Source organism: Vidua macroura, chromosome 35, assembly GCF_024509145.1.
Source record: "Vidua macroura isolate BioBank_ID:100142 chromosome 35, ASM2450914v1, whole genome shotgun sequence".
NCBI classification, from domain to species: Eukaryota; Metazoa; Chordata; class Aves; order Passeriformes; family Viduidae; genus Vidua; species Vidua macroura.
The window spans coordinates 651,747-673,869 of NC_071605.1; the positions used below are offsets into that span (position 1 = coordinate 651,747).

At 54.5% G+C, this 22,123-nt stretch overlaps 1 protein-coding gene across 10 annotated transcripts in view; it reads right to left on the reverse strand.

The window, feature by feature from the left end:
- The window catches only part of DTNB (dystrobrevin beta), a 188,488-nt gene that overhangs the window by 101,219 nt on the left and 65,146 nt on the right, over window positions 1–22,123 (reverse strand). For 7 of the 10 annotated variants that reach the window (XM_054002118.1, XM_054002116.1, XM_054002114.1 and 4 more), the window contains 2 exons: window positions 11,024–11,101; window positions 3,745–3,831 (listed from right to left, as the gene is read on the reverse strand). In XM_054002118.1, the coding sequence (XP_053858093.1) occupies window positions 3,745–3,831; window positions 11,024–11,101 (165 nt within the window). Of the gene's footprint in view, window positions 1–3,744; window positions 3,832–11,023; window positions 11,102–22,123 lie in introns of those variants that run through there. The other 3 variants (XR_008441023.1, XR_008441024.1, XM_054002117.1) reach the window with 1 other exon arrangement.

Genomic DNA, 22,123 nt, shown 5'->3' on the forward strand with positions numbered 1-22,123 from the left:
CTGGGATGGCCATAAATGACACTGAGAGGCCTGGCTGGATGAAATCCCGGGGACACCGAGCGCAGGAGCAAAGGCAGGAGCTGGAGAAGGGGCAGCCACGCCAGGGAGAGCACAGCAATCAGAGCAGAGTGGGCCTGGGGAGCTGCACGGACACCTTCACACTGATTTACTGCCCCAGTTCTGCTAAAAACATCCCACAGCCCATCCCCACCCCGCCCCTGGGGTCTGCAGCTGGGTCTGCACGAGCCTTCCCCTGCCCTCCTGAGGGGTCTCTCCATGCCTCCCCCCTTTCCAACGTCTGCTGTGTCCCGGCTCATCTCCCAGCTCCTGGAGCTGCCACCTCTCCTTCAAACAGGGAGTCACAAAACAGCTCTGGACAGTTCCTGCCTTTCCTGAAAACGACCCGGGACTCACAAAGGAACGAACGATCCTCTTGGGTTCGCTTGTGGAAGTGTTTGACAGGTGATGAGGAAGAGGAGCTCGAGTTCATCCCCTGTCCCAGGCTGCTCCAAATCCCTGTTCCAGCCTGGCCTTGGGCACTGCCAGGGATCCAGGGGCAGCCACAGCTGCTCTGGGCACCCTGTGCCAGGGCCTGCCCACCCTGCCAGGGAACAATTCCTAATTCCCAATGTCCCATCCATCCCTGCCCTCTGGCACTGGGAGCCATTCCCTGGCTCCTGTCCCTCCATCCCTTGTCCCCATCCCTCTGCAGCTCTCCTGGAGCCCCTCCAGGCCCTGCAAGGGGCTCTGAGCTCTGCCTGGATCCTTCTCCTCTCCAGGTGAGCAGCCCCAGGTGTCAGGAACAGCACGGGGAGCAAAGGGGAAGAAGAGACGCAGAGCTGGGGCGGGAGGAGGGTGCAGGGACAGGCTGCAGAGGGTTCCCCAGCAGCAGGAGAGGGGCTCCCACACAATTCCACCGTCCTGGGGGATGTGGCCCCTTCTGGCCACGCTGTGCCCCATGCCCTGAGCTCTGCTGGCCACGCCTGGGGGCTGCACAGGGCTGGCACGGGGCTGGCACGGGGCTGGCACGGGCACAGAACCAGGAATCCCAGCCCGGTTTGGGTGCAAAGGGACCCCCAAAGCCCAGCCAGTGCCACCCCTGCCCTGGCAGGGACACTGCCACTGTCCCACGGGGCTCCAGGCCAGCCCTGCTGGAAAGGCCTGGCCAGGGCAGGCTCCTCCACCTGCTCTGGGGCCACCTGCCTTGGTGACGGTGACACTGAGGGGACACCGACCCCCCTGGGGGTGCAGGGACCTCAGGACAGGGCTGGGACAGGCTGTGCCCCCCTGGCAGCAGCAGCAGCAGCCTGGGAGGGAATGAAAAGGGCTGGGACTGAGAGCAGAAAGGAGAGGTCTGGGCCAGCACGGTCCCCGAGCCAGCCCTGAGGGGACACGGAGGCACCCACGGCCCGGGCGGGGCAGGGGGACAGCCAGGGGACACGAGGGACACTGAGGGGATGGGCATTCAGGGATGGGGGACACTGAGGGAATGGGCATTCAGGGACAGGGGACACTGAGGGACAGGGACACTGAGGGACACTGAGGGGATGGGCATTCAGGGACAGGGGACACTGAGGGAATGGGCATTCAGGGACAGGGGACACTGAGGGACAGGGACACTGAGGGACACTGAGGGGATGGGCATTCAGGGACAGGGACATTGAGGGACACTGAGGGGATGGGCATTCAGGGACAGGGACATTGAGGGACACTGAGGGAAATGGGCATTCAGGAACAGGGGACACTGAGGGACACTGAGGGGATGGGCATTCAGGGATGGGGGACACTGAGGGACACTGAGGGGATGGGCATTCAGGGACAGGGGACACTGAGGGACAGGGACACTGAGGGACAGGGACACTGAGGGACACTGAGGAAAATGGGCATTCAGGAACAGGGGACACCGAGGGACAGGGGACACTGAGGGACAGGGACACTGAGGGGATGGGCATTCAGGGACAGGGACATTGAGGGACACTGAGGGGATGGGCATTCAGGGATGGGGGACACTGAGGGACACTGAGGGGATGGGCATTCAGGGACAGGGACATTGAGGGACACTGAGGGGATGGGCATTCAGGGATGGGGGACACTGAGGGACAGGGACACTGAGGGACAGGGACACTGAGGGACAGGGACACTGAGGGACACTGAGGGAAATGGGCATTCAGGGACAGGGGACACTCAGGGACAGGGGACACTGAGGGACAGGGGACACCGAGGGACACTGAGGGAATGGGCATTCAGGGACAGGGGACACCGAGGGACAGGGGACACGAGGGACAGGGGGACACAGCCCCATCTGCTCCTGGCTGGAGGCTCTTGTGGAACCACATCCTGCAGAACAGGGCAGGGTGGACACAGAGCTGGGACTGCCCTGCCCTGCTGTGAAACCCCACAGGAACCCCACAGAAACCTCATGGAAATCCCACAGAAACCCCACAGAAATCCTATAGAAATCCCACAGGAATCCCACAGAAATCCCACAGAAATCCTATAGAAATCCTATAGAAATCCCACAGGAATCCCACAGAAACCTCACGGAAATCCCACAGAAACCCCACAGAAATCCTATAGAAACCCCACAGAAACCCCACAGAAATCCTATAGAAACATCACAGAAACCCCACAGAAATCCTATAGAAACCCCACAGAAACCCCACAGAAATCCTATAGAAATCCCACAGAAATCCTATAGAAAGCCCACAGAAATCCTATAGAAATCCCACAGGAATCCCACAGAAATCCTATAGAAACCCCACAGAAACCCCACAGAAATCCTATAGAAATCCCACAGGAATCCTACAGAAATCCCAGATTTCTGGATTCTGGAAATACTCTATATTCTGATATTCTGGAAATATTCTATACTCTGGGATTCTGGAAATATTCTGGATTCTGAGATGCTGTAAATGTTCTGTATTCTGTATCCTGGGATTCTGTGAATGTTCTGTATGATATTCTGGGATTCTGTAAATATTCTGTATTCTATATTCTGGGATTCTGTAAATATTCTGTATGATATTCTGGGATTCTGTAAATGTTCTGTATTCTATATTCTGGGATTCTGTAAATATTCTGTATGATATTCTGGGATTCTGTGAATGTTCTGTATTCTGTATCCTGGGATTCTGTAAATATTCTGTATGATATTCTGGGATTCTGTCAATGTTCTGTATTCTATATTTTGGGATTCTGTGAATATTCTGTATCTTGGGATTCTGTAATTGTTCTGTATTCTGTATCCTGTGATTCTGTGAATGTTCTGTATTCTATATTCTGGGATTCTGTGAATGTTCTGTATTCTGTATCCTGGGATTCTGTAAATATTCTGTATGATATCCTGGGATTCTGTGAATGTTCTGTATTCTGTATCCTGGGATTCTGTAAATTCTCCAGGAGAGGCTGCAGGGAGCAGCTGGTGGTGGAGGAGCTGCCAGAGCCGGCTCCAGGAGCAGAGGCAGGGCCAGGGCGGGCAGGGAGGAGGAGGAGGAGGAGGAAGAAGCAGGGATGAGCTACAGAACAGAACTGGGCTGGGAAGGAAACCCAGGGGGAAATGTGGGGGAAGACGAGGTCCCAGCGGGGTCACGCAGACAGAGGTGAAGGAAGGAACCCTTCAAGGGAGGTTTGAACCCGTCTGGGATCACAGGGGTTTGCCAGAGGGGATCTCAGAGCCCGGGGCCAAGGCACGGAGCCACCCCCGAGTGTCCCCCCCGTGCCCGGTGGCCCCGGGCTGGCACTGACCGTGCCCTGCTCCGCAGGTGGCTCACAAAGGTGGCAATCAGGGCGTGCTCCTCCCGGGAGGGCTCGGGGCTGCTGCTGTGCTGGCACCTGGCAGGGCAGGGAGAGCAACAAAAAAACAAAAACAAAACAAACAAAAAAAAAAAAACCAGCGTCAATGCGGGCAGGACGGGACAGATGGAGATGGGGACCCGTGAGGAGCGGGGTGAGGACACTGCTGCGGTTCAAACACAATGAGGGGACACCGGGGGACAGCCAGGCACTGGCACAGCTGCCCAGGGAGGTGGGGGGTGCCCATCCCTGGAGGTGGCACTCGGAGCTCGGGGATGGCGACTGGGCACAGGTTGGACTCGGTGAGCTTGGAGGGCTTTTCCAGCCTCAGGGATTCTGGGATTCTGGAAATCTTCACCGCGGGCAGCTGCGGAGCCTCCTGGAATTCCCAGGAGGATCTTTAAGGGAGAGCACCAAAGAATCCAACCCCAAGAGCATTTCCTGTTCTCAGAATCACAGAATCCAGAACCACTGAGGCTGGAAAAGCCCTCCCAGACCTTCCAATCCAAGCTGTGCCCAATCCCCACCTTGTGCCCAGCCCAGGGCACTCAGTGCCACATCCAGGAATTCCCGGGACACCTCCAGGGATGGGCACTGCAAACCTGCCTGGGCAGCCCCTGCCAAGGCCTGACAAATCTTTCTATGAACAACCCGACCCTTTTTGCGGGCAAACAGCCCCAAAACCCCCAAACCACAGCCAAAGCAGGAGGGAAGTGAAAAGGAGGCTCAGGGGTGACCTCATCACTCTCCACAGCTCCTGAAAGGTGGCTGTGGCCAGCTGGGCTTGGGCTCCTTCTCCAGGAACTGGCAGAGCCAGAGGACACAGCCTTAAGCTGCACCAGGGGAAACTGAGGCTGGGTATTAGGGAAAAGTTCTTCACAGAAAGGTGATAAAGTTCTGGAATGGCTGCCCGGGGAGGTGGTGGAGTCACCATCCCTGGGTGTGTTTAGAACAAGCCTGGATGTGGCACTGGGTGCCAGGGTTGAGTTGAGCTGTTGGGGCTGGGTTGGACTCGATGCTCTTGGAGGTCTCTCCCAACCTGGTGATTGTGTGTGATTGATTCTGTGACTGATTCTCTGACTGTGTGATTGATTCCCTGATTCTGGGAACAATTCCCAATTCCCAATCTCCCATCCAGCCCTGCCCTCTGGCACTGGGAGCCATTCCCTGGCTCCTGTCCCTCCAGGCCTTGTCCCCAGTCCCTCTGCAGCTCTCCTGGAGCCCCTTTGGGGGCTCTGAGCTCTCCCTGGACCCCTCTGGGCAGAACTGAACACGGCAGCTGTGATTCTCTCCTGGGTGGAAATGCAGAAGATGCTCCAGGAGCACGGCCTGGCCTCGTGCTGAGGGACCAGAGGAGCTCTGAGGGTGTCCAGGGCCTGAACCTGCCTGGGGACAGAAGCACTGACAGAGGAACACGGCACAGGGACAAAGCAGGAGGGGAAAAATCCATTCCTGAACTCATCTCAAATAAATTAATGGGACCAAACGACATTTGATGGGCTGGGCCTGGTCTCACAGAGGAGACAGGATAATTTCCCTTGCTCTGAGGGGCTCCTTGGCTGTGAAGAGCAGAGAAGTGCTGGGGTTTGCTGCAGCTGGGAGAGCCCCAGGCTGGGACAGAGGGGCTGGGGAAAGGGGGATCAGGGGGGACCCTGTGGCTCTGCACAACCCCTGGGACAGCCAGGGGGGCTCTGCTGCCAGGAACAGGGGCAGGAGGAGAGGGAGAGCTGGGAGTGAGGAGGCTGGGAGGGATGGAGGTGCCTACAGGACACTGAGCAGAGCACTGGGCTTTGCCTCGCTGGCTCTTTGCTTGTTAGGCCACAAGAAAAAGTGAATTCAGGCATTAAAATCCCGTTCTTCCAGCTCAGGCCTATTCCTCCACAGCAGCAGTTGTCACGGGGGGTTGTTCTCATGTTTTCAAGGGCAGGGAATCACACCAAGAGCTTTCTGTGCTGCCCTGCTGATGAATGGCTGCGTTCAGAGTGTCCCAGGAGCAGCTGGGACTGCCCTGGCCTGGCCTGGGGCAAGGAGGGGCTGGAACCAGCCAGGGGTCATGGAATGCCAGCCTGGCTTGGGTGGGTTCACCCAGTGCCACCCCTGCCATGGCAGGGACACTGCCACTGTCCCAGTGTCCAACCCCAGTGTCCAGCCTGGCCTTGGGCACTGCCAGGGATCCAGGGGCAGCCACAGCTGCTCTGGGCACCCTGTGCCAAGGCCTGCCCACCCTCACAGGGAACAATTCCCAATTCCCAATCTCCCATCCATCCCTGCCCTCTGGCACTGGGAGCCATTCCCTGGCTCCTGTCCCTCCAGGCCTTGTCCCCAGTCCCTCTGCAGCTCTCCTGGAGCCCCTTCAGGCCCTGCAAGGGGCTCTGAGCTCTGCCTGGATCCTTCTCCTCTCCAGGGATCCCCTCCCCTGCCCAGCAGTGCCCGGTGCAGTTCTCCTTCCCAGTGAATTCCATTTTCTCCTCCTTCCAAAACTGCCCCCACTCCAAGGGATCCCTCTTTGCTCCACATTTGGGGTAAATAAAGCAAATCCTGGGGCTGGATCCTGGGGGGAGCTGGAGCCCTACAGCACCAAGGAGGAACCTCTGATGGAGAAACAAACCTCTGATGGAGGAACAAAGATCTGATACAGAAAGAAACCTCTGATGGAGGAACAAAGATCTGATACAGAAAGAAACCTCTGATGGAGAAACAAACAACTGATGGAGAAACAAAGTTCTGATGGAGAAACAAAGATCTGATAGAGAAAAAACCAACTCATGGAGAAACAAGGATCTGATGGAGAAACAACCCTCTGATGGAGAAACAAACAACTGATGGAGAAAGAAAGATCTGATGGAGAAACAAGGATCTGATGGAGAAACAAAGATCTGATGGAGGAACAAACAACTGATGGAGAAAGAAAGATCTGATGGAGAAACAAGGATCTGATGGAGTAACAACCCTCTGATAGAGAAACAAACCTCTGATGGAGAAACAAACAACTGATGGAGAAACAAAGATCTGATAGAGAAACAAGGAAACAAGGATCTGATGAATAAACAAGGATCTGATAGAGGAACAAACCTCTGAAGGAGTAACAAGGATCTGATGGAGGTACAAACCTCTGATGGAGAAACAAACAACCCAAAATGCTCCTCAGAACGGGAGGGCTTGGGCAGGACACGACCTCTGGCTCCCACTGTAAATCCAAGGGATTTTCAGATTTTCCCAGAGACCCAAGAGACTCCTGGGAATCTCTGCTGTGCTGTGCTGATGCCCTTGCAGTGTTTTCCAGCCCTGAGGGTGCTCAGGGATGGGCTGACCCCAACCCTTCCAGTCCTGAAGGTGGCACGCAGGCAGAAGTGCAGCTTTTCCCATTTCCATCCATCATTTCTTCCAGCACAGAGGACACGTTATCATTTTAGGAACACATCTGCCTTTCAACAGAAGCCAGGGGGCAAGTGGCCACCTTGAGCAGCTCCAGCCACTGAAATGCAGCTCCCAACCCCCTCCAGCTGCAATTCCAGCTGCGATTCCAGCTGCCAGGACGTGCCAGAGCCTCCAGCAGGGGAAATGAACCCCTTCATCTCAGCCCCAGCCTCAGGGACTGAGCTGGGGCAGGAGGAGCTGCAGCAAATCCTGGGGAGAGCACTGCCATCAGCAGAGCAGGGATAAAAGGGATTTTCCAGGGGAAGGGCCCCTGTCCCCTCCCCTCCCCTGTCCCCTCCCTCCCCTCCCTGCCACCTGCACGCATGGCTCCAGGCTCCAGCCTGCTCCAAGCTGGGGAATTCCATCCCAAAAAGGGCTGGGAAGGTGCTGAGAGACACCCGGAGCCTCCTGCAAGCCGGGGCAGGAGCCAGGGGTTCACTCCTGGCTGCCCCAGGGCTGCTCCCGCCTGCTTTGGGGCCACTGAGGCTCAGAGGGAGTCACTGAGCCTGGAAATGCCCCAGACGGGGACCCAGGGCACCCCCAGCAGTCAGAATCCCAGAATCCCAGAGTCCCTGAAATTGGGGAAATCCCTCCCAGCCTGTGCCTGATCCCCACCTTGTCCCCAGAGCTCTGAGTGCCACATCCAGGAATTCCCGGGACACCTCCAGGGATGGGCACTCCAACCCTCCCTGGGCAGCCCCTGCCAGGGCCTGAGCCCCCTTTCCATGGGGAAATTCCTGCTGGATCCTGGCCTGGCAGGGACCTGCCAGGGCTGTCTGTTCCCCCCTCCCCTGGGAAAGGCAGCCTGGGAGTGTTCTCAGAGCCCTGAGAGCCCCCAGGGAGCAGAAAGCCCCTGGAAGGATTTCCAGGCAGGATTTGGGGATTTTGAACCCCCACACGGGGCTGGGTCTGCCGAGGAGAGCAGCAGAAAAACCCCTGGAGCTCAGCCCTGCCTGCAGCTGCTGGCAAGGTGGGCTCTGCCTGGCCTCTGGAGCAGCCCTGGCCACTGGAAGGGCCAGCTCAGCTCCTCATTCCCTGCAGGAAGAGTTATTTACTCACCCATTCCCTGCAGGAAGAGTTATTTACTCACCCATTCCCTGAAGGAATAGTTATTTACTCACCCATTCCCTGAAGGAATAGTTATTTACTCACCCATTCCCTACAGGAATAGTTATTTACTAACCCATTCCCTGCAGGAATAGTTATTTACCCTTCCATTCCCTGCAGGAATAGTTATTTACTCACCCATTCCCTGCAGGAAGAGTTATTTACTAACCCATTCCCTGCAGGAATAGTTATTTACTCACCCATTCCCTGCAGGAATAGTTATTTACTCACCCATTCCCTGCAGGATTAGTTATTTACTCACCCATTCCCTACAGGAATAGTTATTTACTACCCCATTCCCTGCAGGATTAGTTATTTACTCATTCCCTGCAGGAATAGTTATTTACTCACCCATTCCCTGCAGGAATAGTTATTTACTCACCCATTCCCTGCAGGAATAGTTATTTACTAACCCATTCCCTGCAGGATTAGTTATTTACTCACCCATTCCCTATAGGAATAGTTATTTACTCACCCATTCCCTGCAGGATTAGTTATTTACCCACCCATTCCCTGCAGGAATAGTTATTTACCCAACCATTCCCTACAGGAACAGTTACTTACTCACCCTGTTATTAGTTATTTACTCATTCCCTGCAGGAATAGTTATTTACTCACCCATTCCCTACAGGAAGAGTTATTTACCCACCCATTCCCTACAGGAATAGTTATTTACTCCCCCATTTCCTGCAGGAATAGTTATTTACTCCCCCATTCCCTGCAGGAATAGTTACTTACTCACCCAGTTATTAGTTATTTACTCATTCCCTGCAGGAACAGTTATTTACTCCCCCATTCCCTGCAGGAATAGTTACTTACTCACCCTGTTATTAGTTATTTACTCATTCCCTGCAGGAACAGTTATTAGTTATTTACCCATTCCCAGCTCTGCCCCTGCTCCCCTCAGGGTTACTCCTTGGCAGTAAGTCACCACTCAGGGCTTTCCTGCTCCCCCTCACACCTCGCCCCAGCCTAACTCACACCCCAGGAGCAATCCCAGCCCGGGCACCTCTCCCAGGAGCTCTGGCACCTGAGCTGGGTGAGGTGGGAGCCTGGGGCCACCTGAGAGGTGACACAACAGGACAGGGTCCCCCCCCCGGCCAGAGGAGCAGCCTGGGACACAAAACCAGCTCGGGAAGGCAATTCCAGTCAAAGGAAAGGCAAAACCTCCTCAGGAAAGGCAAAACCTCCTCGGGAATTCCCTCCTCAGGAATTCCCTCCTCCACAGGCAGGTGACAGCATCGGCTCAGTGCAGAGAAATCCCTCTGGAGAGAGCCCAGCAGCTCCTGCAGAGCATCCTCCCCAGGAGAGCTGCACCTGCCCTGCAGGGCTGGCAGGGTCAGGGCAGCTCCTGGAATCCTTCCCCATTCCCAGGAATAACCCAGGGGGTCTGGCAGGGTCAGGGCAGCTCCTGGAATCCTTCCCCTTTCCCAGGAATAACCCAGGGGGTCTGGCAGGGTCAGGGGAGCTCCTGGAATCCTTCCCCATTCCCAGGAATAACCCAGGGGGTCTCGAGGGTCAGGGCAGCTCCTGGAATCCTTCCCCATTTCCAGGAATAACCCAGGGGGTCTGGCAGGGTCAGGGCAGCTCCTGGAATCCCCCCCTTTCCCAGGAATAACCCAGGGGGTCTGGCAGGGTCAGGGCAGCTCCTGGAATCCCCCCCTTTCACAGGAATAACCCAGGGGGTCTGGCAGGGTCAGGGGAGCTCCTGGAATCCTTCCCCATTCCCAGAAATAACCCAGGGGGTCTGGCAGGGTCAGGGGAGCTCCTGAATCCTTCCCCATTCCCAGAAATAACCCAGGGGGTCTGGCAGGGTCAGGGCAGCTCCTGGAATCCTTCCCCATTCCCAGGAATAACCCAGGGGGTCTCGAGGGTCAGGGCAGCTCCTGGAATCCTTCCCCATTCCCAGGAATAACCCAGGGGGTCTGGCAGGGTCAGGGCAGCTCCTGGAATCCTTCCCCTTTCCCAGGAATAACCCAGGGGGTCTGGCAGGGTCAGGGGAGCTCCTGGAATCCTTCCCCATTCCCAGGAATAACCCAGGGGGTCTGGCAGGGTCAGGGCAGCTCCTGGAATCCTTCCCCATTTCCAGGAATAACCCAGGGGGTCTGGCAGGGTCAGGGCAGCTCCTGGAATCCCCCCCTTTCCCAGGAATAACCCAGGGGGTCTGGCAGGGTCAGGGCAGCTCCTGGAATCCCCCCCTTTCACAGGAATAACCCAGGGGGTCTGGCAGGGTCAGGGCAGCTCCTGGAATTCCCCCCTTTCCCAGGAATAGCCATGGGGGTCTGGCAGGGTCAGGGGAGCTCCTGGAATCCTTCCCCATTCCCAGGAATAGCCATGGGGGTCTGGCAGGGTCAGGGGAGCTCCTGAATCCTTCCCCATTCCCAGGAATAACCCAGGGGGTCTCCAGGGTCAGGGGAGCTCCTGGAATCCTTCCCCATTCCCAGGAATAACCCAGGGGGTCTGGCAGGGTCAGGGGAGCTCCTGGAATCCTTCCCCATTCCCAGGAATAACCCAGGGGGTCTGGCAGGGTCAGGGGAGCTCCTGGAATCCTTCCCCTTTCCCAGGAATAACCCAGGGGGTCTCCAGGGTCAGGGGAGCTCCTGGAATCCCCCCCTTTCCCAGGAATAACCCAGGGGGTCTCCAGGGTCAGGGCAGCTCCTGGAATCCCCTCCTTTCCCAGGAATAACCCCAGCCAAGGCTCTGGTACCTTTTGGTTGGCGTGGGCGCTCCGGAGGACACGTGGGTCACCATGGCCTCGTTCATGTTAGTCACGGGCCTGGGGGGGCTGCAAGAGACAGGGATCCTGTTAGAGAGCAGGAAAACAACAAGGAAACAGCCCAGCACTGCCAGGGATCCTGTGAGAGAGGAGAGAAACCACCCAGCACTGCCAGGGAACCTGTTAGAGAGCAGGAAAACAACCCAGCACTGCCAGGGATCTGTTAGAGAGCAGGAAAACAACCCAGCACTGCCAGGGATCTGTTAGAGAGCAGGAAAACAACAAGGAAACAGCCCAGCACTGCCAGGGATCTGCCAGAGGGCAGGAAAACAACAAGGAAACAGCCCAGCACTGCCAGGGATCTGCCAGAGGGCAGGAAAACAACAAGGAAACAGCCCAGCACTGCCAGGGATCTGTTAGAGAGCAGGAAAACAACCCAGGACAAACAGGGATCCTATTAGAGAGCAGAAAATACAAAAGCAAAGAGCCCAGCAGTGCCAGAGATCCTGCCAGGGCAGAATTCCATGAGGAAAGAGCCCAGCAGTGCCAGGGATGCTGCCAGGACAGAATTCAAACATGGAAAGAGCCCAGCAGTGCCAGGGATGCTGCCAGGGCAGAATTCCACAAGGGAAGAGCCCAGCAGTGCCAGGGATCCTGTCAGAGAACAGAAAATACAAAAGCAAAGAGCCCAGCAGTGCCAAGGATGCTGCCAGGACAGAATTCAAACATGGAAAGAGCCCAGCAGTGCCAGGGATCCTGTTAGAGAACAGAAAATACAAAAGGAAAGAGCCCAGCAGTGCCAGGGATGCTGCCAGGGCAGAGTTCACACATGGAAAGAGCCCAGCAGTGCCAGGGATGCTGCCAGGACAGAATTCAAACATGGAAAGAGCCCAGCAGTGCCAGGGATCCTGCCAGGGCAGAATTCACACATGGAAAGAGCCCAGCAGTGCCAGGGATCCTGTTAGAGAACAGAATTCAAACATGGAAAGAGCCCAGCAGTGCCAGGGATGCTGCCAGGACAGAATTCAAACATGGAAAGAGCCCAGCAGTGCCAGGGATCCTGCCAGGGCAGAATTCCACAAGGGAAGAGCCCAGCAGTGCCAGGGATCCTGCCAGGGCAGAATTCCACGAGGAAAGAGCCCAGCAGTGCCAGGGATCCTGCCAGGGCAGAATTCCACGAGGAAAGAGCCTGGCACTGGGGCACTGCCCATCCCTGTGCCCCGTGGCAGTGCCAGGCAGGAGCAGCAGCAGGAATTGCCTCACAGGACACCCGGGGAGGGCTCGAGCCGTTCCCAGCCTGTGTGTCCCACATTCCCAGGGGCCCTGCCCCTCCTCTGGACACCAGGAGTGCCCTGCAGACCCGGCTCGGTTCACTCCCCACTTCCCAGAGCCCAGGGCTGCAGGGAATCAACAACCACTGACCCCACCCTGGGTGCCCAACAGCTGGAAGCACCGAGGGTGGGATCCCTGCAGGAATTCCTGCCTCCTTCTCCAGGATGTGAGGGGAGAACCCCTTCCCATCCTCACCCGGGGCACATCTGCCCTGAAATGATTGAGCTGCACCTGCAGTGCTCCCCCAAACCCAACATTCCACCAAAAAGCGATTGGCTTGGCTGGGAGGCTTCACTGGGAAGGAGCTCCCTCACCGTGCCAGAGCCCACGGAATTCCATCCCTTGGGAATGGGGATTGAATTCCATCCCTTGGGAGTGAGCAGTTCACACAGAGCCCATGGAATTCCATCCCTTGGGAATGAGCAGTTCACACAAAGCCCATGGAATTCCATCCCTTGGGAATGGGAATTGAATTCCATCCCTTGGGAGTGAGCAGTTCACACAGAGCCCATGGAATTCCATCCCTTGGGAATGAGCAGTTCACACAAAGCCCATGGAATTCCATCCCTTGGGAATGGGAATTGAATTCCATCCCTTGGGAGTGGGGATGCCAGAGCCCATGGAATTCCATCCCTTGGGAGTGGGGATTGAATTCCATCCCTTGGAAATGGGGATGAGCCCCTCACTCTGCCAGAGCCCTGGAATTCCATCCCTTGGGAGTGGGGATGAGCCCCTCACTGTGCCAGACCCCTGGAATTCCATCCCTTGGGAATGGGGATGAGCCCCTCACTGTGCCAGACCCCTGGAATTCCATCCCTTGGGAATGGGAATTGAATTCCATCCCTTGGGAGTGGGGATGCCAGAGCCCATGGAATTCCATCCCTTGGGAACGAGGATTGAATTCCATCCCTTGGGAGTGAGCAGTTCACACAGAGCCCATGGAATTCCATCCCTTGGGAATGGGGATGAGCCCCTCACTGTGCCAGAGCCCATGGAATTCCATCCCTTGGGAATGGGGATGCCAGACCCCTGGAATTCCATCCCTTGGGAACGAGCAGCTCTCACAGAGCCCATGGAATTCCATCCCTTGGGAACGAGCAGCTCTCACAGAGCCCTTGGAATTCCATCCCTTGGGAACGAGCAGCTCTCACAGAGCCCATGGAATTCCATCCCTTGGGAACGAGCAGCTCTCACAGAGCTCTCTCTGCCCCTGTTGCTCCTCCCTGCCCCAGCACAGGGAATTCTCCAGCCCCGTCTCCAGCCAAGCCCTGCTGTGGCCCAGGCCCCACGTGCAGCTCCTGCAGCCAAGCCTGCACTTCCCAGCCCCGTTCCTGTCCCATTAGCTGGGATTTTCCTTCGGGAGAGATCCACAGAAGTCACGAGCACCTCCCCAGTGTTTCAGGGACTGCTTTGGATGCCAATTCCCCATTTGCCAGCTGCTTTTGGTGCCACTCCTGGGCATCCCCACGGCTCCTCCTGGCTCTGGAGTGTCCCCAGCTCTGCAGCTCAGTCCTCACCAGCAGGAGAAAGGCAGAGGGAACATCTGGGATAAAACATCCCAGGAACATCTGGGGTAAAACATCTCGGGAACACCTGGGGTAAAACATCCCAGGAACATCTGGAGTAAAACATCCCAGGAACATCTGGGGTAAAACATCTCAGGAACATCTGGGGTAAAACATCCCAGGAACATCTGGGGTAAAACATCCCAGGAACATCTGGGGTAAAACATCTCAGGAACATCTGGGGTAAAACATCCCAGGAACACCTGGGGTAAAACATCCCAGGAACATCTGGGATAAAACATCCCAGGAACATCTGGGGTAAAACATCTCGGGAACATCTGGGGTAAAACATCCCAGGAACATCTGGGGTAAAACATCCCGGGAACATCTGGGGTAAAACATCTCAGGAACATCTGGGGTAAAACATCCCAGGAACACCTGGGATAAAACATCCCAGGAACATCTGGGGTAAAACATCCCAGGAACATCTGGGGTAAAACATCTCAGGAACACCTGGGGTAAAACATCCCAGGAACACCTGGGGTAAAACATCCCAGGAACATCTGGGGTAAAACATCTCAGGAACATCTGGGGTAAAACATCTCGGGAACATCTGGGGTAAAACATCCCAGGAACATCTGGGGTAAAACATCTCAGGAACATCTGGGGTAAAACATCTCGGGAACATCTGGGAAAAAACATCCCGGGAACATCTGGGGTAAAACATCCCAGGAACATCTGGGGTAAAACATCCCAGGAACATCTGGGGTAAAACATCCCAGGAACATCTGGGGTAAAACATCCCGGGAACATCTGGGGTAAAACATCTCGGGAACACCTGGGGTAAAACATCCCAGGAACATCTGGGGTAAAACATCTCAGGAACATCTGGGGTAAAACATCCCAGGAACATCTGGGGTAAAACATCTCAGGAACATCTGGGGTAAAACATCTCAGGAACATCTGGGGTAAAACATCTCAGGAACATCTGGGATAAAACATCCCAGGAACATCTGGGGTAAAACATCTCAGGAACATCTGGGATAAAACATCCCAGGAACATCTGGGGTAAAACATCCCAGGAACATCTGGGGTAAAACATCTCAGGAACATCTGGGGTAAAACATCCCGGGAACACCTGGGGTAAAACATCCCAGGAACATCTGAGATAAAACATCCCAGGAACATCTGGGGTAAAACATCTCAGGAACATCTGGGGTAAAACATCCCAGGAACATCTGGGGTAAAACATCTCAGGAACATCTGGGGTAAAACATCGCAGGAACATCTGGGGTAAAACATCCCAGGAACACCTGGGATAAAACATCCCAGGAACATCTGGGATAAAACATCCCAGGAACATCTGGGGTAAAACATCTCGGGAACATCTGGGGTAAAACATCCCAGGAACACCTGGGGTAAAACATCTCAGGAACATCTGGGGTAAAACATCCCGGGAACACCTGGGGTAAAACATCCCAGGAACATCTGAGATAAAACATCCCAGGAACATCTGGGATAAAACATCCCAGGAACATCTGGGGTAAAACATCCCAGGAACATCTGGGGTAAAACATCTCAGGAACATCTGGGGTAAAACATCCCAGGAACACCTGGGGTAAAACATCTCAGGAACATCTGGGGTAAAACATCCCAGGAACACCTGGGGTAAAACATCTCGGGAACATCTGGGGTAAAACATCCCAGGAACATCTGGGGTAAAACATCTTGGGAACATCTGGGGTAAAACATCTCAGGAACATCTGGGGTAAAACATCCCAGGATGGAGATCAGGGGTTGGGCTCCGGACCCTGGAGGTCTTTCCCAGCTGAAGCAATTCTGGGATTCCAGCTCTGATCACACCCAACAAAGCCTCTCCCAGCCCTGGGCATTTCTGGGGACGGATCCAGTTTTGGGGAGTATCTCTGGGAACCTCTGTCAGGATGGCCCCGTGTTTGCTGGCACAAGCACGACAGAACCACGAGGATAAAACCGGAATTATTCATGAATCAACACCCTCAGGAGCCCTGGAGCAGGAGGATCTGTGTGCCCTGCAGCACAACCCCATGTCTCTGCCCAAAACTTCCGCTTCCAAAGGACACAAAAAAGGGACAGGAGCAGCTCTGCCTGTCTGAGACACTCCTGAGAGCCGTGGAAAAACAGCCTGGAAACACCTCAAATATTTCAATCAGGGTTTTTACCGCTGAAATGAAGATTTAAATGAAAAGTATTGTGGATTCAGCTACTGAGGAGGGATTTTTGTGGCTTGATAATCTCAGCAGGAATCCAGACTGTCCAGGCAGGAATGGTCAGCAGGGAATGGTCAGCAGGGAATGGTCAGTGAGGGGAATGGTCAGCAGGGAATGGTCAGTGAGGGGAATGGTCAGTGAGGGGAATGGTCAGCAGGGAATGGTCAGCAGGGAATGGTCAGCAGGGAATGGGCAGTGAGGGGAATGGTCAGCAGGGAATGGGCAGTGAGGGGAATGGTCAGCAGGGAATGGTCAGTGAGGGGAATGGTCAGTGAGGGGAATGGTCAGTGAGGGGAATGGTCAGCAGGGAATGGTCAGTGAGGGGAATGGTCAGCAGGGAATGGTCAGCAGGGAATGGTCAGTGAGGGGAATGGTCAGTGAGGGGAATGGTCAGTGAGGGGAATGGTCAGCAGGGAATGGTCAGCAGGGAATGGTCAGTGAGGGGAATGGTCAGTGAGGGGAATGGTCAGCAGGGAATGGTCAGCAGGGAATGGTCAGCAGGGAATGGGCAGTGAGGGGAATGGTCAGTGAGGGGAATGGTCAGCAGGGAATGGTCAGTGAGGAGAATGGTCAGCAGGGAATGGTCAGCAGGGAGTGGTCAGCAGGGAATGGTCAGCAGGGAATGGTCAGCAGGGAATGGTCAGTGAGGGGAATGGTCAGTGAGGGGAATGGTCAGCAGGGAATAGTCAGTGAGGGGAATGGTCAGTGAGGGGAATGGTCAGTGAGGGGAATGGTCAGCAGGGAATAGTCAGTGAGGGGAATGGTCAGTGAGGGGAATGGTCAGCAGGGAATGGTCAGCAGGGAATGGTCAGCAGGGAGTGGTCAGTGAGGGGAATGGTCAGTGAGGGGAATGGTCAGTGAGGGGAATGGTCAGCAGGGAATGGTCAGTGAGGGGAATGGTCAGTGAGGGGAATGGTCAGTGAGGGGAAGGGTCAGCAGGGGAATGGTCAGTGAGGGGAATGGTCAGCAGGGAATGGTCAGCAGGGAATGGTCAGTGAGGGGAATGGTCAGTGAGGGGAAGGGTCAGCAGGGGAATGGTCAGTGAGGGGAATGGTCAGCAGCTCTCTATATATATTACTAAACTATTATATATTACTATTATATATATAATATATATAAAATAAAATATATAACACTATAATATATAGAAATTACTATTATATATATATTACTAAACTATTATATATTAGTATAATATATATAATATATATAATATAAAATATATAACACTATAATATATAGAAATTACTATTATATATCTATTACTAAACTATTATATATTACAATATATATTCTAAAACCCCAAACTAAGTTTTCCACCCTGTGACATCACACACTTCTAACCAGCTCCACACCCGTAATCCCAGCGCTCTCAATCCATTTTGGAAACCTTCTCCAGGGCCTCAGGCCAAATGCAGAGCTCTCCTGGGGTCAGAGTCTGTCAGCACAGGAAGGATAAAATTCCCAGCATTGCCCACCCTCCCAGGGCACAGGTCCTGCCCCAAAACCCACCTGACCCCTCTCCTGGGCACTGCCCTTGCAGGAGAGCTCAGCAGTTCCCTGCTGGGTCCCGGGGGGCTTTGGGACCCCGAGCAATCCCTGCCCCTCCTGAACAAACCCTGCAGAGTTTGGGGGATGTTCTGCTGCTGGAGGAGCCCTTTGCTCCCAGCACTGTCTGGGGATGTTCTCCTGTTCTGGAGGAGCCCTTTGCTCCCAGCACTGTCTGGGAATGTTCTCCTGCTCTTCTGGATGAGCCCTTTGCTCCCAGCACTGTCTGGGAATGTTCTCCTGCTGTTCTGGATGAGCCCTTTGCTCCCAGCACTGTCTGGGAATGTTCTCCTGCTGTTCTGGATGAGCCCTTTGCTCTCAGCACTGTCTGGGGATGTTCTCCTGTTCTGGATGAGCCCTTTGCTCCCAGCACTGTCTGGGGATGTTCTCCTGTGGATGAGCCCTTTGCTCCCAGCACTGTCTGGGGATGTTCTCCTGTTCTGGATGAGCCCTTTGCTCCCAGCACTGTCTGGGGATGTTCTCCTGTTCTGGATGAGCCCTTTGCTCCCAGCACTGTCTGGGGATGTTCTCCTGTTCTGGATGAGCCCTTTGCTCCCAGCACTGTCTGGGGATGTTCTCCTGTTCTGGATGAGCCCTTTGCTCCCAGCACTGTCTGGGGATGTTCTCCTGCTGTTCTGGATGAGCCCTTTGCTCCCAGCACTGCCTGGGGATGTTCTCCTGTTCTGGATGAGCCCTTTGCTCCCAGCACTGTTTGTGATGTTCTCCTGTGGATGAGCCCTTTGCTCCCAGCACTGTCTGGGGATGTTCTCCTGTTCTGGATGAGCCCTTTGCTCCCAGCACTGTCTGGGATGTTCTCCTGTTCTGGATGAGCCCTTTGCTCCCAGCACTGTCTGGGGATGTTCTCCTGTTCTGCATGAGCCCTTTGCTCCCAGCACTGTCTGGGGATGTTCTCCTGCTGAGGATGAGCCCTTTGCTCCCAGCACTGTCTGGGGATGTTCTCCTGTGGATGAACCCTTTGCTCCCAGCACTGTTTGGGAATGTTCTCCTGTTCTGGATGAGCCCTTTGCTCCCAGCACTGTCTGGGGATGTTCTCCTGTTCTGGATGAGCCCTTTGCTCCCAGCACTCCCAGAGCAGCAGGAAATGAAGGAACAGCTGCTTTTGTGCTGGGAACATCCCACACCAAACCCCGGCCCGCGGCTCCTCGCTCCTTTCTCACTCCCATCTAAAGAACATCTCCCACTGCCTCCTCCTCGTGCCAGGACCAGGATCAGCTCCCTGCTCCTCGGGAGCAGCCCAGTGTGAAAAATGCACATTTGGTGATTGGCTTTTCACAGATATTACAATGGATGTTATGTGTGTGGTGTTAGAAGGTTGTGCTGCGTTAATTCTCTTGAGTGGTGTGTTAAATATATTTCTAGGTTATAACACAATGTTAAAATAGAAACTCTGCTGTGGAAGACACTTTTTAAGTAGCTCAAGAAAGAGATGAGATAATCAAGAAACTCTTCACACAGAGGTAACAGCACCAGGAAATCTAAAGAGTTACAGCCTCCTTATCAGCAAAGACAAACATCCTCCCACCTCCTCTCCGTCTTTATGGAACCACCAGGATTAAGGGGAAGAAGTTGACAAAAACCAGAAAAATTCTTAATTTGCAAGGAATTTTGCATCATGTATGAGATGTATGAATATGCAACAGGCTGTTGCTTTTAAGGGTTGTTCCTTTGTTCACAAGGTGTGTTTTTGGCAGCTCAGAGCCCAAAAACATCCGGATGTCTGTAATTCTTTGCTTTTTATTGTCTTGTAATTGTCCTAACTCTAAATTTTTATTACTCTGATTGTATTACTATTTTAATAACAATTTTATTATTATTAAACTTTTAAAAACATTAAAACCGAGTGATTGGCGTTTTTCACACCAGGAAAGGACAGGAAAAACCGACTGACAAATGCCAGAGCTGATAATGAACAACAAAACCCACACCAGAGAGCGGAGAAGCGGGGCTGCAATAAACCCTGTGCCCCCCAAAAAAATGAACAAACTGAGGGCAGGAACTGGAAATCAGAGTTTGGCAGGAGCTGCAGCTCCTCTGGGACAGCGACAGGAGCCAGGGAAGGGCTGGAGCTGGGCCAGGGGGATTTGGGATGGGCAACGGGCACATTCCCAACCCTGCCAGAGCTCCAGGAGCCTCTGCACAGCCAGGGATGGCCAGGGTGGGGTTCCTGGGGTGTCCACTGGAGTGAGGATCCCGGGGGATCCCATCCCTCCTAGAACATTCCAGGATCCCAGGTGCAATCCCTGCACAGGGCACACTGTGGGGACATCCCCTGGTGGATCTCTTCTCTTCCAGAACATTCCATGATCCTAGAACATTCCATGATCCCAGGTGCAATCCCTGCGCAGGGCACACTCTGGGGACATCCCCTGGTGGATCCCTTCCCTCCAGAACATTCCATGATCCCAGGCAGTGGGAGATGTTCTAGAACATTCCATGATCCCAGAACATTCTAATCCCTGCGCAGGGCATACTGTGGGGAGATCCCCTGGTGGATCCCTTCCCTCCAGAACATTCCAGGATCCCAGGTGCAATCCCTGCACAGGGCACACTGTGGGGAGATCCCCTGGTGGATCCCATCCTTCCTAGAACATTCCATGATCCTAGAGAGTGGGAGATATTCTAGAACATTCCATGATCCTAGAACATTCCAATCCCTGCACAGGGCACTCTGGGGATATCCCCTGGTGGATCCCTTCCCTCCAGAACATTCCAGGATCCTAGAACATTCCAATCCCTGCACTGTGGGGAGATCCCCTGGGTATCCTGGTGGATCCCTTCCCTCCTAGAACATTCCATGATCCCAGGCAGTGGGAGATGTTCTAGAACATTCCATGATCCTAGAACATTCCAATCCCTGCGCAGGGCACACTGTGGGGAGATCCCCTGGTGGATCCCTTCCCTCCTAGAACATTCCATGATCCTAGAACATTCCAATCTCTGCACAGGGCACACGGTGGGGTGTGCACATGGTATCCTGGTGGATCCCATCCCTCTAGAACATTCCATGATCCTAGAACATTCCAATCCCTGCACTGTGGGGAGATCCCCTGGGTATCCTGGTGGATCCCTTCCCTCCAGAACATTCCATGATCCTAGAGAGTGGGAGATGTTCTAGAACATTCCATGATCCTAGAACATTCCAGGATCCCAGGTGCAATCTCTGCACAGGGCACACTGTGGGGAAATCCCCTGCTGGATCCCTTCCCTTCTAGAACATTCCATGATCGTAGAGAGTGGGAGATATTCTAGAACATTCCATGATCCAAGAACATTCCAATCCCTGCACACGGCACGCTGTGGGGACATCCCCTGGTGGATCTCTTCCCTCCTAGAACATTCCACGATCCCAGAACATTCCATGATCCTAGAACATTCCATGATCCCAGAACATTCCATGATCCTAGGCAGCGGGAGATGTTCTAGAACATTCCAATCCCTGCACTGTGGGGACATCCCCTGGGTATCCTGGTGGATCCCTTCCCTCCAGAACATTCCATGATCCTAGAACATTCCAATCTCTGCACAGGGCACACTGTGGGGAGATCCCCTGGTGGATCCCTTCCCTCTAGAACATTCCACAGCTCCCAGGTGCAATCCCTGCACCCAGCTGGAGCTGCAGAACATCCCTGGGCGGCGCAGGAGCCCCAGGGAAGAAGCCCAGGCAGGTTTTGGGGCCTGAGGGGGCTCTGTGTGCTTGGCTCTGCTGGAATCCCAGCCCGTCCCAGGAGCCACAACCCCAGAGGGAGGCTGGGATGGTTCAGGGAATAACCCTAAAAGCTGGAAAAGCATTCTTTCCACTGGCAGAACCGCGATCCCAAACCTCCTCTTCAGCAGCCAATTCCGTGGTGCTTTGGTGGCAGCCTCCACAAAAATTGGGTTTATTCCCAAAAAAAGCAAGGCACGGTGGGCACGCAAAGGCAGCAGGAAACCCAGAGAGCAGGAACTGGAATGAGGCAAGTGCAGCTCCTGACTGGCACCTTTAGAGCTCTTTTACAGAATCCCTGACCTCTGCTGCCATTCCCCACCTGGCACAGGCTGCAGCTCCAAGAGATCTCCGCTGCATTTGTGGCTGAGGTGAAATATCTGTCAGGAGCCAACCCCTGAGCCTGGAATTAGCTGGGGAAACAAGTGGAGGAACACTGCTGGAGGTGTCCTGAGCTCCACCAGGGGGAAACTCCCAAGCAGCATCTACAGGAAAGGCCACGGCCAGGCTGGGCAGGAGCTTGGATTAGGAAATAAGGAATCACCCCCTCCCCTTGGACAGAGCATTTCTGTTTTCTGCTCTCTCACTCCACTGCCCACATCAGGAAAGGCTGAGTGAAAGGCCCTGGCACAGTGGGAACCCTCCAGAGCTGGACTGCTGCAGGCTGGATTCCTTCAGTCCCAGATCCAAAGGGCATCAGCAGCACCTGGAGCTGCTGGAGAGAGCCCAGAGG